General features: G+C 36.3%; 1 protein-coding gene across 2 annotated transcripts in view; it reads right to left on the minus strand.

Moving 5' to 3' along the window:
* WDR37 (WD repeat domain 37) overlaps window positions 1-16,437 on the minus strand; it is a 36,608-nt gene extending 20,171 nt beyond the window's left edge. For both annotated transcript variants that reach the window (XM_086466559.1, XM_086466558.1), the window contains exons 1-7: window positions 16,285-16,437; window positions 12,279-12,375; window positions 9,741-9,836; window positions 9,507-9,571; window positions 4,159-4,294; window positions 2,689-2,760; window positions 529-573 (exon numbers count right to left, since the gene is read on the minus strand). In XM_086466559.1, the coding sequence (XP_086322685.1) occupies window positions 529-573; window positions 2,689-2,760; window positions 4,159-4,294; window positions 9,507-9,571; window positions 9,741-9,836; window positions 12,279-12,375; window positions 16,285-16,422 (649 nt within the window). In that variant the 5' untranslated portion in view covers window positions 16,423-16,437. The remainder of the gene's footprint in view (window positions 1-528; window positions 574-2,688; window positions 2,761-4,158; window positions 4,295-9,506; window positions 9,572-9,740; window positions 9,837-12,278; window positions 12,376-16,284) is intronic.
* Window positions 16,438-17,102: the final 665 nt, after the last annotated feature.

Here is a 17,102-nt window from a genome sequence, read left to right on the forward strand (position 1 = left end):
ATGATTGCTTCGCTCTTTAAATGCCTTTCAGCAGTACCCAGCATGATCTTCTCTGTAATTTTTCCAGGAACTGAGGTTGGACTAACAGGTCTGTAGTTCCCTGGGTCTTCCCTCACACCCTCCTTGCAAACTGGAATAACATTGGCTAGCTTCCAGTCAGCAGGGACCTCCCCAGACTCCCAAAACCTTCGACAGATGATTGAGAGGTGTTCTGCCATAACATCCACCAGCTCCTTCAGGGCTCTGGGATGAATCCCATCAGGCCCCACAGACTTGTGAACACTCAGCTGATGTATGAGTCTAAGTGTCTGTTTCAGAGCAGGTAAGCACAAACGACAATGATACCACAAACACAGATGGGAAGACCTGGCTCTGATTTGTTATGCCTTAAAACATACAAAGAATTCAATCAACACTGACACTGACAAAGCAGTAGGGAGAGGGACTACAACCAGAAAGATGGTAGTGAGTGACACTTATTTTTCCATCATAATTAACATACTCAGCATATGAAAAAACTTTACATACCTGTAAGAGCCACTTGCTCAGTTGGATGAAACTTTATGGAATTTACTGTGTGAAACAAAGGACATTTTTAAACTAGTTACTAAAAGAATTATTTCACAATGTTTTATCACTAAAAGCATTGAAAAAAATGCTTCAGTTTTAAGCAATTTTCTGTAGTACAGCAATCTCGTAGGTGAGATAAAGCACAACAACATTTTATTTGAGTACGTACATCTATGTAGTATCAAGGAAAGCAGCTATAGTTGATTATACAACAGTATGTATTTTCTAGCAAGTTATTTCCTGAATCTAGTACAAGGTTTCTTGTTATGGAGGATAAACAAGGCACATTCAAATAATCATGTGTAAGCTGACAGGAGACAATGCTCTGGACTTCCATAAGGAGAATTTAAGTATTCGTAACTATCTCTAACATAATGAAAACTTACTATATATGGCCATCAACTTTCTGATTATTATTTAAGATTGCAAGAACAAAAGCCTGAAAACCCAATGCAAATAATACAAATTAGATTTCAGTCCTGCAACCATATGTAATCAAAACATGATCATTTCAAAATAGTCCTGCAAGAATTCTGTCAGCCTACAAAGCTGCCCTTCATTTTCTGTTTCAGTGCATAAGATTCAATTACTTTTCATTACTAAGGACTTTCATTTGCAAAAATCCATAAGCTTCTCTTCAACAGTTCTTCAAGAAAGAACTTACATATCATTTCCATCCATCATACAAGCAAAATAGACGCTTATGTTGTCAGGAGAGTGTGGTGTAATGAGTCTAAAAAGATACTCCTTAAATTGTTCACATTGAAATAACTCAACAGTACACCAGCTGCTGGCACCCAACACCTTTGCTCCATTTCAAATCAACTGTCAAACGTAAACAAGTAAAAGTTTTACTAAATGAAAAATATAGGGGGTTTAATATAATTAATATAAATTTATATCATTTTTATAAATTATAGTGTATATAAATCTGCATTTTTTTTTAACTTAGTTTACACACAGCTGTTTAAATACAGGTTAGAGTTTCTATTATTTTCATGATTATCCAAACAGGAATTAAAAAAAAAAAACAACAAAAAAAAAAACCCAAGAAAACAACAAACCTATCAGCATGAAAATGCAAGTGATTGGATTTTTTAAACGTGACTTTATGGAGGCTAAAAGCACCTCTCCATGCAGCAAGCAACCTAAGATATCTGAATGAATTAAAGTGTTACCCATTGTTTCTCTGCATCTATCTATTAGTACCTTTGCGCTGCAGAAGCTAGAAGTCAAATAGGAGGAAAAAAAGAGAAAACTCATGGTTGAAGCAGCTGACGACTCTGTGGAGAACTTAATTCTATTTCTACCTTTGCCACAAAGTTCATGTGATGTGCCAGCTGAGTTACTTAACCAAACACACCAGGTCAGTAAATCCGTTCCTGATTTTCTGGGTGCATGCCTCTACACTCCAGGGTATGATCACTCAAAGTGCTCAACTCTCAACAGCAAGCTAAAGCTACGGAAATCCTCCCCACCTTTGGTCTATAAAACCCTGTATTGTGAACTGCTATGAGACAGAAAGGGGCTAACCAGGTGCTTGTCCAACTGGACACCAAAAATTAACATCAAAAACACTCACTGTACTGCACCTCTCCAACCAAGGAGGGGTTTAAAAACACTGTTTCTGAAATATTGATACTGGTATAGAGGAAGACAAATGCCTATATTGAATTAATTATCTTCAAAACAACACTTTAATACTACGCAGCAAATTATGAGATCATGTATTGAACGAAGAAGTGCAAATAGATGTTCACCCAGCAAAACAGCTAATCAGCTATCCCAAACGGCTGATTTCTGATTATATAAGCTTCTCTTGTTCTGCATATGCAAGAGACCTAAATGACATTTAACTTCTGAGTGTCCTAACTGTGCCTGTAAATTTCTTTATATGGACTCGTTTATTCATTTATTTACAGAGCTGTCTTAATATGCCTCTCCAAGAAACAATCATATTACAAAACATTCTCTGGATGAAGATGAGTGGAACTTCACAATTAACATTAACGGTGTTGGCACACCTGCAAGCGAAACTGCAATAAACATTTTTGTAGTCCAAGACGCATTTCCCCCTCCCAGACTGTTTGCAGTTTTCAAAACATGCCCTTATCTTACCTGATCCAACATGCCCTACATACTTGACAAGGCACTTCCCTGTTTCTATGCTCCACAGCAAAGCAGTGTGATCTACGAAGATTAAAAAGTAGCTGTAAATGTTGTTACAAATGTATGTTTTTCACTTTTAACCAACTCAACAAACAAGTTATCTTTAAATGTAGAGCGTACCATATGAAACAGATTTCAAATGCAGAACAGACCAAATCCTCTCAATTACCACCTCATATCATTATAACTTAATACAAATCTCCCCAAAAAGTCATGGTGCTGTCCCAATCAGATTAATTTGCAGTAAGTATCGAAAGGCAAATTCTACTTTTGATATTTTTCCTAACTTGGTTATGTACTTATGTATAATGCTCCAACTGTGTATCACGAGATTCAGGAAGAACACAGAAAGCATTCAGCGGTGAAAAAGTCAGGCAGTCACTGCAAACAAGAGTTCTACGCACAAACTATTTACTTCCTGCATAGAAGTCCCAAATGCACATAGGTCACCCCAGAGCACTACAAAAACTTATTAAAAAGGAAATCACTCCAAATGCCACTCCTTTATCCCTCCACACCCCAAAATAAATAAATAATATAAGTATTTGTAACTGGGGAGAACCTTAATGCTGAATTGGAGAATGGTTGTTTCCAAGTTAAATCAGGACAAAGACAAGACACCCCACACAAAGACAAAATGTGTCCCTCAGTAGGCACATAAAAATTATAACAATTCACTTTATGAAGCAGAGGTTTCCGGTCCATTATATTAATGTCAAGTGTCTTCAAGGTTCTGTTCCAGCTTCAAAAGACTGTCACTTTGAATTGATCAATTCTAACCGGTTATAGTTTATTTCCCTAATAATTTCCCAAAACCACACAAGCCTCTAGACTGATTTTCGGATCATAATAGATTTAGTGACTTATTCATTAGCACCTGCTCCCTTTCAAGTGGGAAGGAAGGAATCTACTACATTAATAAGAACTGAAAATTAAGATTTTTAGCTGCCCCTACATCCTTAGGCAAAAGCCAGATGAACGTAAGAATACAAGAACATGCAAACTATCACTAAGTCTTCTATAAAACAAAGGCTAAGCAATACTATGGTAGAAAGTCTGCGGGGATCTCTGTATACAGCCATACAGCACCCTGTGCGAGAGACCTCTCCAAGCAAGCAGCTCCTCAGCCCACTCATTTACATCATCCAACAGGCTAGAGCTGACTTGAAGGAGGGCGTGACCTGCACGGAAGTTAACTGGCACATACTTTAGAAAGATCAACAAGGATGCCTGAACCTTCTAGAGGTTAAATACATTTCAAGGAAACTCCAATTTAAGAATTTTTCAGCTACTGAACATCTTTAGATCGACCCTTTTCAGTGTGGAGCTAAGTATTCAAGTTTGCTTTTGATCTACATTTGCTATCGCGTAGGGACCAAACCAGAATTTTCTAAAGATTCAAGCAACACAAGACTTTACCAGCAGATGCAGTTCCCAACACCACTGGTTGAGTTTTCGCGACACTGACATCCCAAATACCATCCCTGTGGCCAACATATTCCTTTACCAGTTGACAGATTGCCCTCGATGTTGTAGTTTTAAAACTGGATACAATCTGAAATAGCAGAGACACCAACATATTTTTTTTCCACATTGACCCAAAATTAAGTAATTATCTCACAAATACAAGTAGATACTAACTTTTTCATAAGGATTCTTCAGTGTTCTGACAGTTCACTATTGTCAAAAATGTGACATCTGGTGGCAGGAAAGTGAGTTTGGTTGCAAACATACCTTTTAATTTCTTTTTTTTTTTTCTTCTTTTTTAATAACACTCCCCTTTTTACAGAACACAAGATAAACTATTCTGTATTACACTAATGCAATCTCATAGGAATAATGAGTTGTACAAATGCAGTGTGCGCCCCCCATTCAGTTTGGGTAAACCAAAAAAACCTCAAAACTTCCCTTGCCTAGTACATCTGATAACTTAAAGATGGCCCATGTTACCCAGTGTAATGTCTAAAAAAATCTACTTATTATATAATTCTAGTCAAATCCAGAAACATTCCCATTTAAAACACTCACTGCTGTTTTTCTTCAAAACTGCACAAAGCTAATCAAACCTCATTAACCTGAGAAAGCCACTTTATTTGTGTAATAAAGCATTTTTTTTAAAGATATGTCAAACTCATCTAAATATCTGATAAGCACATTCCCTCAAAGACAACGCTATTAGGAGAAAACAGGGAAGACTCATTAAATACAAATTAGTATGTGCGTAAGTAATACCAAATGAAAAGAAGAAAATGTCTAGCAAAAATAGTAAAACTAAAGGCGCTATAGTATAGGAAGGCTGAAAACAATATCTACAGAAAGGAACCAAATTGCAGAAATTCTACATTCTCAGATAAAGGGGAGTGCGATGTTCAAAAAAAAAAAAAAAAAGTTTGTCTTGCTAGAATACTTTAGAGACAACTGAAATCAAGAGTGGTGAAAGATGACTTCAAAAAGCAAAACCACTGTTAAAAACACCCTGGTTTTACCCCACAAGCCCTTGAAGCTCATAAGCATTCTTTGAGAAAGACTATCTGAAAAGCTTCGTAAAAACTGAAACGAAAAGATGACTTCAATTTATCAGTGTTTTCCTCTGCATGCAATTATGGGCAGGTATCTATCTGACCAGTTAAGTCAAAACCTCTAAGTGCTTCAACACAAATCACATTAAGATTTATCTACAGCTTAGTAAAAGTTAGAAAATGAATTAAGTCTACATTTCAGAATCAATAAACTAAGGTTAAAATCCCATTAGTTTTTGGTATCAAAAAAAAAAGGGCTTAAGTATGTCATTAAAGCAAATTACTTCCAAAAAGGTTTTTAAAAGTTAAAGAATATCTGCAAGAGCATTCCAAATCCTGAGTGTGTCAACGTTCCAATGATGAAACGACAATGCCCTAGCTGAATTCCAAATTAGCAGCTAATACGCATTTCGGTTTCACAGCAGAAGAAGGAACAATCATTAAGGATGCACTGAAAAGCAAATGGGTTAATGGTAAAGATTATTAGTTCAACCATACTGCAGAGTTTCACAGGCTTCGACTACGATCCTACAGATGCAACTTTCAAGTTGAATATAGTCCTTAAACTAAGCGGAGTCGTGTATGAGAAGTGGAACAGCAGAATTAGGTAAACAGGTAAGGACTAAGATAGTCCTCAGCTCAAATCCCAGACCTGAAGTTTTTCGACACTCGAACTATGCCTGCATTCTGTCTTTCTAATGCTGACACAAATCCTCATGCAAAAATTTTCTAGGAGAAACCTATCTCCGTGTAAACCAGCACAGATTTTCCAAAACTGCTGGACAGTGGTTTCATTGATCATTTAATGGCAAGGCTGTAGAATTCCTTTTGGAGTATCAGCAGCCTTGAATGAACACACAGAAGACAAGAGTTCAAGACCACTACCTAACACTAAATATCCAGATATAAATATTTATTTAACGCACACTTTTTCTACACTTTTTTTTCTTCTTTCTTTCTTTTTTGCTGTCCCTCACTTCACTTACCAGTAATTGGATAAACTAGATAGTGCCTGGATTACTTCCTGGTTCCTTAACCATGGAGTTTTCCAAGAAAGGAAAGGAAATACTTAAATAACATGCAACTTGCTAAAAAGAGGCCTTTGTACTGCACAAAATTTTTTAAATAACTGCAGCAGATCTCAGATTATCATATACAAACACAAATAAGTGGGCAAGCATATCTTCTGTTTCACCTTTGTCTTCTTTCTTAAATCCATATAGTTTCATGGACTTTCTTCTATGGAGACGTGTTAGTAAGGAAGCAATTGTTTGCCACGTAATCAATCGAAAATTGAAAATTGAAACACTGTGAAAACAACTGTTTACCACAGAAACAACTGAAAACTGAATATAAATTGAAACAAAGGCATGGCAAAAATTGAACCATGTACAAATGTCTCCTAAGCAGACAGGACACATTAGAAGTAAGAATGAAAAACCTTGATCAGCTCAGGACCACTCCAGCAGCATTACACTGTGACTGATGAACAGTTTCCTATGGAGCAACATGAAGCAGTGAGCTCCAAAACCACATCTCCCAAAGTTTTATTCCCTTCAACTGCTGGGTGAAGAAATAGGTTCCTTTAAGAGTTCTTTTTCCTGACCCAAAAGAATCAGAGATCCTGAAAGCTATTTTATGATGGAGCAAGTTGTATCACTTCAGTTTATTTTAGGACTCTGCATAAACTGTTGTCTTCCTGAAGTCTAAACAGCTGTCATAGCCAGGGATTGTTAACATCAGCAATACCATCTTGCTAACATCAAAACATGAATTTCACATAACGATTCCTGCATCTACAAACAACTGTAGTTAAATTACAGGATCTTGACCATTAACATATACAAAAAATTATTTTTAGAGTACCAAGCCCTAAATCTACTCTATCTCTTCAGGATTTGGACACTGGTAGAAAACCCCTGCTGCTGAAAACATCCTTTTCTGATACGAGTTTTGCCAACTTACTGTTCAGACTCCTAACTTAGCTATGGGATGAAAAGTATCCACGTACGGTAATTTTCTATGCAGGACTCTAATTAAGCATTTTCCCCAAGAAAATGAACAGATTGCTTTATTCTTAGCATGTTTGACCAATATTAAAGCAGTGAAGGATCGCCTTTCTCATGAGAACAAGCAAATATTAAAAGCTCTTTTCAGACCAAACCTAAACTCTTTATAGGTTGGCAATCAGAAAAATGTAATTGTGTGCAATTACACAAAACAACTGGTTTGTAAAACTTAAAAGTCTCTTCTAATTTCTCACAGGGAAAATTAAATCAAAAATAAACAAAAAAAAAATACTTCCGACAACTTTTAAGTTAGGCATACAGAAGCAGTACAAAGGGTGTACTAAAGAGAAAAGTTGCAATGCACTACTCCGGTGAGTTTGGAACAAGACCTATTTTTGGTGAACAGCATTGTGCATTCAATGCTCATAAAAAATATAGATGTAAGAATTTCAAAGCTGTTGAACTCTTAAAATTCTTCAAATGTCATTTTCCCATATAGGGCATTAGGGAACTCTAACTGCATCCAGCCAGGATACAGACAGAAAGATCATTGTTTGTTAGATACTTAGTTATACTCTGTCCTAACTTTGGGCTATAGCCTCTTTGTGGGTCAAGAGACAAAAGGTTACAGCTTTCACTTTTCTGCGTAGGAAGGAAGAAGCAGTCAAAATAAAGCCACTCCCATGAAGTGCAGAAAGGCTTCAAAGAACACACTGGACAGAGGTGCTCTCAACTTTATCATCTCCCTCAGCTCTCCTCTCTACCCCCAGTAAATTCCGATACGAAGTCGTGGAAAGAAATCTATCTGCACATTCAAACATCTGTTGGTTATCGATTGATACAATAGATGTGTTTGACGCCTATAATAAGGTATTAAATTCTTCATGTTCCACTACTCATGACTACTTTGCTGTGCATGCATATCAGAACACTGGGAAGCAAAGCAGTTACCCAGGAGTCTCCACCCCATACTTCCCAGCTTCCCACGCTGAAGTTGCGAGGTCCACCTGCCTTGCTCGGGAAAGAATATGAGCGCTACGTTGCAAGCAAGTAAAAGAAGACAAGCATTTAACACTAGCCTTAAAGAAAAAGAAAAAAAAAAACACAAACAAAAACAACAACAAAAAACCCACACACCACCAAAACACCACCCCAACACTACACTAGAGAAAGTACTGATTCATAACTACACAGTAGGTGTACTAATACTGTACTGTCCGCATTAATATCGTGTCCGTATTTAAGTGGCCTCATAAGAGTTAATGACTTACAAATTCTTTAACGAAAAAGAAAGAGGCAACTTTATGCATCAGATTGGCAAGAATAAAAAAGTAAGTTTGAAAAACAGTAAAATAAAAAGAAAACTAAATAAAACACAGTACCCTAGATCTATTTCACCACACTGTTCTTACTCTCGAACTTTCAGACTACCATAGGTGGAATTTCCAAGACACCTACAGTCATTTCATAACCACACATTAGCTGCATTACAGGTCACCAGAGAGCTTCTTATATAGCTGGTCCACATTCCAGATCCTACTGTGGTTTCCTCACATTTCATTTACCCTTAATAATGTATCATGAAACAACCCTGAGATAGGGCAAAAAAGAGCAGCAGGGAAGTCCTCTATGAAAACTAAAACGGGAAGAGAAAGAGGAAAACGAAAATACCAGACATGCAGATGTGCAAAACAAAAAACATCAGAAAGGGTAATTGTGCTAAGGGATCAAGCAAAAAAAAAAAAAAAAAAGACTAGCTACTAATCACTTGCAACGTGAAGGAAAGAAGTGGTTCTAGTCTCATAGCTGAAAATTAAAAATAATTTTAAAAAACCCCACCCTATAATAGTACACATACAGATGCCCTCTTAAATCCCTGTTTCAGCCGCAATACCCAAATCTTTATTCAGAAATTCACTATTTCCCTCATGAAATTGAAATTAATTTTTTAATTATTTTTTTACAAGAGTAATCCCACATACACACACGTGCATACACCCTCTGCCCTCCAACATTCATTCTTCAAAAAAGTTGAGCAATTACTGTAAAAATGTCATATAGTATGGTTGAAATAATGGGTAATTGATCAATCCAAGATAAACATACTGTTCCTCATGAGGCAGATTTACTTAAAGAACAGCACTACTCAGCTTAAAGAAACCACCATTTACAACTTAAAGACAGCCATGTTAGTCTCACGAGTTCACATTGATAAGCAGAGGTTTAATTTGTCTCATACCTTGCTAGTAGATGCCTTGTAAGTTGTCTTTAATTTCTGAGAAAGCTGACTGGTACTATGACTGGCTGTTGAGACAAATAAATTTAAAGGAAGATATTTCAAATACAGCATTAGCTTATTTGTATAAGTAACTGGTACTAATTCCCTTGAATAAGATTCTAAGTTTTGGCCAGCAAAGTACAAAAAAAAGCGAATTCAAAAATACTAGTTTAGGATTATTTGTGATTCTTTTACCTTTTGTTTTCAGCTGTCCTTTGCTTAGTTCAGCTCCATCAATTGTCTGTCCTTCGGCAGCTAAACGCTCATTCAGTGTATCAATCTCTCTACGTACTAACAAAACCAAAAATTCACATTAATACCAAAAATTATCATTAACAACATCATTAACATATTATTTAAGAATTGTTATGGTTAGTTGGCAATCTATTTTACGCTAAGGACAGGAAGAGAGATCAACTGTAATTTTACAAAAGCGGGTCTCACCAAGACATAAACCAAGACTCATGCTGAATTTTCCAGAGATCAACCTTGACCCAGATTCCAAGGAAAGCATTGGTGGCTTCTAATTACTGCCACTTTCACTAATAACTGTGGCTAAGGATTAACAAAACAGCTTCTGTGAAACACATGGCACACCTGTATTGAATTAAATCCATCAGAAGACAAAAACTTGCAGCATCATAAATATTTTAGCCACAGAATTAGTATGTCAACTCTATTAATCAGAAAATAGTATTCATCTCTGAATGCCTGTCTACTGTTACAGTTTCAGTAAGAAAGGTAATGCAGCAAATGTCTATTTTTTTATACTTTGCAATACAAAAATGTAGCATGACATAGACATTTTACATTCAGCTGGTTTAGAAACATAAAATACAATCAAAATATTTTCATTGCATATCAGATGAGGCATGCATTCACAACAAGAATATGCTTTTCTGTCAATTATTTGTAACTCTCACCAGTGCTACTTCAACACAAGACAATGATGGCACATATAAAACAAATCAGGTACTTGTAAATGATTTCCAGTGGCTGGGCTGGTTTGAAGTTGCTCAACTTCATTCTATAAAGAACATTTTCAGTGGCTTATGCTTTTTTCTCAAAATCTGGGCTGATACCCTTTAAGTGTTATCCTCAGGTGAAATCTTATTGAGAGGCTTTGACCAAGTATTTTTTTGCTGTTCCTAAGTCTAGGCCTGTCTTTCCACAAATTCTTAAGACTTTAAAAAAAGTCATTCACCCTCAGGCCTTGAAATGTAGAAGAACACGACACATCAGGAGTGTGATTCTGGCCATTTCTGAGAAATTCACCGAAGTGTCAGTTCTAAGCACTAGAAAAGTCAGTTTACAATTCCATACCACATTCAAGTGCTTGAAATGAGTAAAGCAAGATTCTCTTTCCTGTCTTCCCAGTCACATAAACGTAAACTTTTACACAACACAAATATGAAAGAGAAGTAAACAAAGAGACAGGCTTGTAGAAACAGACGACTGAAACAAACCAGGCAGATACAAGAATTGCCTGAAAAGATTAAGACTGAAGCCTGGAAGGGATAAGAAAAGGAACAGATATAAGTTGTAATAAAGGAAAGGGAGTATATGAAAAGCCAGGGAGAAAAAACTTGAGACGCTCTATGTACAGTAACTGCAACACTACCATAGGCATTAGACCAAGGACAAAAAATAACAGACTGAGCATCAGAGGAGAAAAATTTAGAAATTCTCAGGGGGGTGAAAAGAGACCACAAAGGCCAGGGGTGAACTAGAACTGTGAGGTGAAGAAAGATGAAGAAGAACCAGAAAAGGAATGGAAGTTAAACAATCGTACTCTTGAGGGTACAGACAGTCACCACTTGTTTTCTGACATTTTTGAAGGTCGGGGAGGGAAATCCTACTTTTCTTGCACCCAGCCAACTTCTCAGCAGGAAGCTAACTCATGTCACTAAAAAACACGAAAGCCTTTAACCAAGACAATTTCAGGTTTTAAGAGACTAAAAAGCCAGCACATTTTCAAAAGGCACACAAGAACATTTTTTTTTTTAACACGAGCGTTTGGCTTAACTGTGGGAACAGATTAGGTGTGGAAAAAAATTTGACTTGGAGCCAAATCAGACAGATTCCACAATTCAGAAGCCAAGCCACGCAACACAGCTTCCAAAATCCAGCAAGGAAAATTGAGCAGAGGGTTTACTGTATGACTGCTTGTGTTACTCTGGTTCCTCTTACATGACCTTGGATCACTTACATTACCATACGACTGCACAATGTTATTTGTTTAATATTTTTTGCAGGTAACACGTGGAACTTTTATCCAAGTGCTTGACTTCAAAATTCATGAACAGTTGCAGGTGCTGGTTATGCAAGGTACTAAGTAGTATGATCCAAAATTTAATGATTACATCATTAAAATTAAGTCTGTAAATATACAACAAAGCCACAACCTCCAACAGATGAACGGAGTTACTGTCAGATTAACATGGTATATCCAGAGCCTACAATGACAAGAAGACAGTCATTTCACTTTCTTTGCCTAAGAGTCAAGGAGGATGATACACATCAGTTCTCACTTCTTGTGTCAAAGAGCCAAGAAAGTGATTTTTCTGAAAAGGTACAAATTTCATCTTTGGCTACAAGTTCAAAACAATTCTTAAACTCCTCACAGGAAAGTTACACTAATTACACTACAGTATCCAAGGTAAGCATCTCAATTAGCATTACTATATGCTAAATCCAAACAATTGTAAGTTGCTGGAAAAAACAGATACTCACATTCTAAATTTTCAATATACAGGTTTTCAAACTCCCGCTCTATTTGCCCAAAAAGCTCAAGGAGTGTATTCCGGACAGAAGATGGTAGTTTAGAATCCTAGGAGGCAAAATACCAGGGTTTATATTTCTTTTTACGTACATTTTAGGTAGTTAGCCTTCAATCTTAAATTGGATTTAACAGTTCTCTCTATCTTCCAGCAAGGAGGGAAATTAAAACTACTCTGTGCGTCATAAATTTCTTCATTTTACATACTCTTTCTCTTTCAAGGGACAGAATTCAAATCACCTGTGGGGTTTTTTTGTTTTTACTAGAGAAAAAATTATAAACCCATAATACATGTACAACTCATGTAAAAAAAAAAAAAAAAAAAAAAAAAAAAAGGTGGAAAAAGATTTAAGGATTTACAGTAGAGTGTCCAGGTGCTTCCAGTTCAAGAAGAAAGAATACCTTTCGTTGACAAAGTAATTCAGAAGTTCATTATGCATTAGGTTAGGAAGTTTTTATCACAAAGAACCTTATTACGAAAGCTTGAGACAAATTAATTTTTTTAACATATTTTTAACATTTACCTACTTTTGTCACTAACCATAACCAAGTGTGAATTTCTAATCCTTTCCTCCCCAGATACTATTCAAGCACCTCTTCTTCACAGAAAGTATTCTGAAGCAAGTTCACAGAGGAGGTCTAATTTTTTTCTTCAGCATAATCAACATAGCAATTCCAAGGCACAAAACCAAGTACGTAATAAAATCACTAACACAGGATTTATATGATCTGAGCTCAATACACAGCTTGACCACAAGTTTCTGTCGACAAATTATTTAAATTTTACTCATCTGCCTATAAAACAGAGATCAGCACCATATTCTCCCTGAACAAATGCGTATCATTATCCAAAACAAGTAACTACTGATTTCTGTTGGGAGTCAAGGTTCTCACTATATCAATGATGCTGTTATCAAATACTGTTGAGCAGACAGCAAGTAAAACAGAAGAAAACTGCTTGCAGTACATTGAGAACTTAGTACTAACAAACACCTTAAAATTTAAAAGCACAGCATGCGACTAAAAAATGGCAAATTAGAAAGGGGAAAATACTGTAATTAGTCTAATAACTATAATCAATCAATCCACTACAAGGATGGCTCAAACAATGAACCACCCTTGCTCACTACATAAATAAACGCTACTAAACCTGTTCTGTTCCTCAGTTGCTCGTGGATCACAATATGTAAGTTGGCTTACCGCACTTATTATTTATCTAAGCAACGAGCTACCAGCTTTTTTAAAAAGAAATTTCCACTTAACTGAGCCTTACCCTAACAATGAAAAAGCTCAACTACTACTATATAGCGTACCTAGCCCATCATCTCTGATTTCAGTGAGACACCATCTTATTACTGGACAAAACTGTAAATAATGCAGTTATATTCAAAAACTGAGAAATACCTATGCAAGGAAACAAGTTACCACATTCCAAAGTGAGATTAATATGGCATCATGTACACCACATTATCAATGTATCAATGTCCATCTATCAAATATAGAGGGAATGTGCCCATCAGTAACATCTACTTTTTTTCAAACAAAGCAAAAGTATGTCATTTCAAAGTCTTGACATCATCAACTATGAGCAAAAAAAGAAAACTGACTCAGCTTCTGCCACAGTACAAACCACTATTTCAGGTCTAGAAGTATAAAAGCAGCATTACTAGAATGGGATTACAACTGCTAGCACAGGACACCACCCAAATTGGAGTGAACTTCGTTATTCAATGCAAGTTTATGAATGATTACAGCTTGTTTTGTTCTCAAATGTTCCACCAAACCCAAACGAAAAAAATTGCTCCCGCTCCTATAAACTGACTGAATTAGGAGGAAGCATGTGCATACTAGCCATCAGAGGGCAGCAAGCGCCTTCAACCAAGTCAGCATACAAACAACCAGAATTTAATCTCACTCACATTTTAATTCATACAGAGTCGAGACGACTCTCTTCAGAAACTCTCAAAGAAGCCTGTCACGATGCCGATTTTGTAAGTTATTTCTGAACATCAATTTCAGCGAGAAGAGCAAGAGAAATCACTAATTGCCATGACAGAGCACATCTGCTTTGTGGAGAATTCAGTTTACACCAGTTTCACAGCTACTTTAAGCTGTGGCATTATGCTGAAAGAAGTGGTACTATGCTCCTTATGGGCCCCTAGGATCTTCTTCCACCTCTCCTTTGAGACAGTACTTTTGTTCAGTACTTTTGTTCATGCATTCACAGTCAACCAGAACGTGAAACGGATCCCAATTAAAACCAACCTGAAACAAAATTGATTAAACAGGAATACTACACAAATGAAACACTACTAACAGAACACTGAAGTTAGAAGAATTATTTCTGATTCAATTACCCAATAATTCCATACAGCAAGATCATGAAAGAAACTAAGTTATCCTACAACTTTCAATCCACTTCTCAGAGCCTGAAAGCATAAGCAAAGCTAAACCTGTCCTAAAGCAACCAGCATAGTAAAACACATCCACTTCCTTTACTCTCTTTAAATTATTTAAATTAGGTTATTAAAATACCACGTAATAATGTTATCTGTTTATCTGCAAAAGTACTTAAATAGATTTCATGTGGTTTACAGCTCCACTCTGAAGGGGCATTAATATTCTCTACTCGTTACAATCTGCTACTGGCTGTTCAAGGTTAAAGGTCAACAAAATTAAATAAGATAACACATAAAACATTTAAAACATCTACATGTAACAGCATAATACACTTATAGAGTTTGGTAAGAAATATCAAAACAGATTAAAATTTTGGTTTACGACACAGAAGTGGCAGCATGCCTCGACCTCCCACTGCCCTTCACTCCTGTCCTGAAGTAAGTCTGTAATAATCCAAACGCATTAACAGTTTTCTACCCAAGTACCTACATGCTCCAACTTCTGGACAACTAGAAGCAACAGCTTGGGCTCTGTTAGTTCCCAGAAAACTAACTCTATAATTTACAGAATAAGAGATTCAATTTAAAAAAAAAAAAAAAAAAAGTATGTCACAACACCGAGAAAATGCAAGGTTTTCCCTTCAGAGTATCCAGAGTCCAGAATATGAGGTTTCTCACAACCAAGCACTGTTAGTATTTCAAATGACCTCTCTGATAAAAATCAAGTTTTACATCATCTTCGCCAGGCCGACGTTAACATTGCAAGGTCAATTTGACAATAAATAGTTTTCCAACTAACACTTGCTTATCTTTAGCAGCACTACTTAAATACTTCCTATAGGAGCCTTACCTACAGTTAATCTCAATATTGTTAGGTGAAACACTCCAAGTGGCTCCAGATTGCATCCACTACACAGACCGACACAATTAAGAAAAGTACAGAAGTTTGTGGTTGTTGTTCTTTCCCTTAAGTTTAATACACAGAAGATCACACCTTCATTTGAGCCAAATTTTAAAAAAATAAAATAAAATAAAAACACAAACAAAAATTTAAGTTACTTTATGCCTCTGTCAAGCAGGCAACATTTGTTCACTTTATGGAAAGGAATGCAGAACAGCATTCCCACTAATACCTTCCCTATCAAAGCCATAACAACAAGTATTTCAGTTTATCTATATTCCTGGATTGCTACTGTTCCAAATTCAAACTTATGAAATTAAGAATCAATCTTCAACTCTGATGGGGATGGGGGGGAGGGCAGGGGAGATGCACCAAAACAAATAGGCTGTTTCTTTGTATTTCTTCATGAGTTTATCATTCATGTAAGAATACACAAAAGCCAGTAAAAAGCGCCACAGGTCTGAATACAACCTGAAACACTGTCAACATCCATGTCAATAATGTCCAAAGACAGTCAGCACTTGCAAGCAAGAAAGCCTGCTGTTCCTGCAGCTTTACTGGACATATTTTATTAAGGAAGTTTATTTCCTTTCTTCACACACAAAACATTCCTCATAAAAAAGTTACAGAAGTTACCCAAACAGCAGTGTATTATCTTACCTGCCCTTCCAACATGTCTCTCTGCAGTCCTGCTCGTTCTTGCTCAGAACTGTTGGTTCTTCGGATTGAAAGACTGTGTGATTTACGTTTCTGCTTTGCTTGGCGAGCAGATGCACAACTTCCACTTTCTATTGGCATTACTTCAAAAAAACAGCTTCACGAAGGCTCCTATGATAAACTAAGGACAAGCATTACACATTACAAATTGCTTTGACAAACTAACCACGGTTTAAATTTTTTTCTCAAAATATAAATATTTAGATCTACTAAATCTTGGAGTTGTTTGGGTTGTTATTAAAAAGAAGGGATCTCTATTACTTACAGCTATTCTTCAAACAACATTAAGCTCAAAAACACATATGCATATATGTAAATAAAGTGGAATCACTTCTTCATTACTTATTCATTAGCTAACAAACCTCCACAAAAGGGAAATAAATTCCACTACCTTGCTCATTTTGGAGAATACTAGCAGAGACAGCCCCAAAATGCTTCCAGGAAACAGCTATTATGCATACTATATTTCACTGAAACGCATGCAAAATTAAAACCCAGCTGGAAAATGAAAGCAGACAGACATGATAACTTAGGGACACTGTCAGGTTAATAATGTATTAATGCAACATTAAGTGCTGGTATACACAGTTTAATAGCTGTGCCTATTTACACATAAGCAGAAATTAATTTTAATGACAGAAGTTCTGAAAACTACTTTCCACGATTTTTGACAGCTCACGGTTTCGCTTTCTTGACAGTAAAAGTGCCCATAAACTTATGCAAGAGTGAAAGTGCACCTGACTTATCAGGCTGTTGTTAAT

The sequence above is a fragment of the Leptosomus discolor genome, chromosome 6 (genome assembly GCF_034619465.1).
Source record: "Leptosomus discolor isolate bLepDis1 chromosome 6, bLepDis1.hap2, whole genome shotgun sequence".
NCBI lineage: Eukaryota > Metazoa > Chordata > Aves > Leptosomiformes > Leptosomidae > Leptosomus > Leptosomus discolor.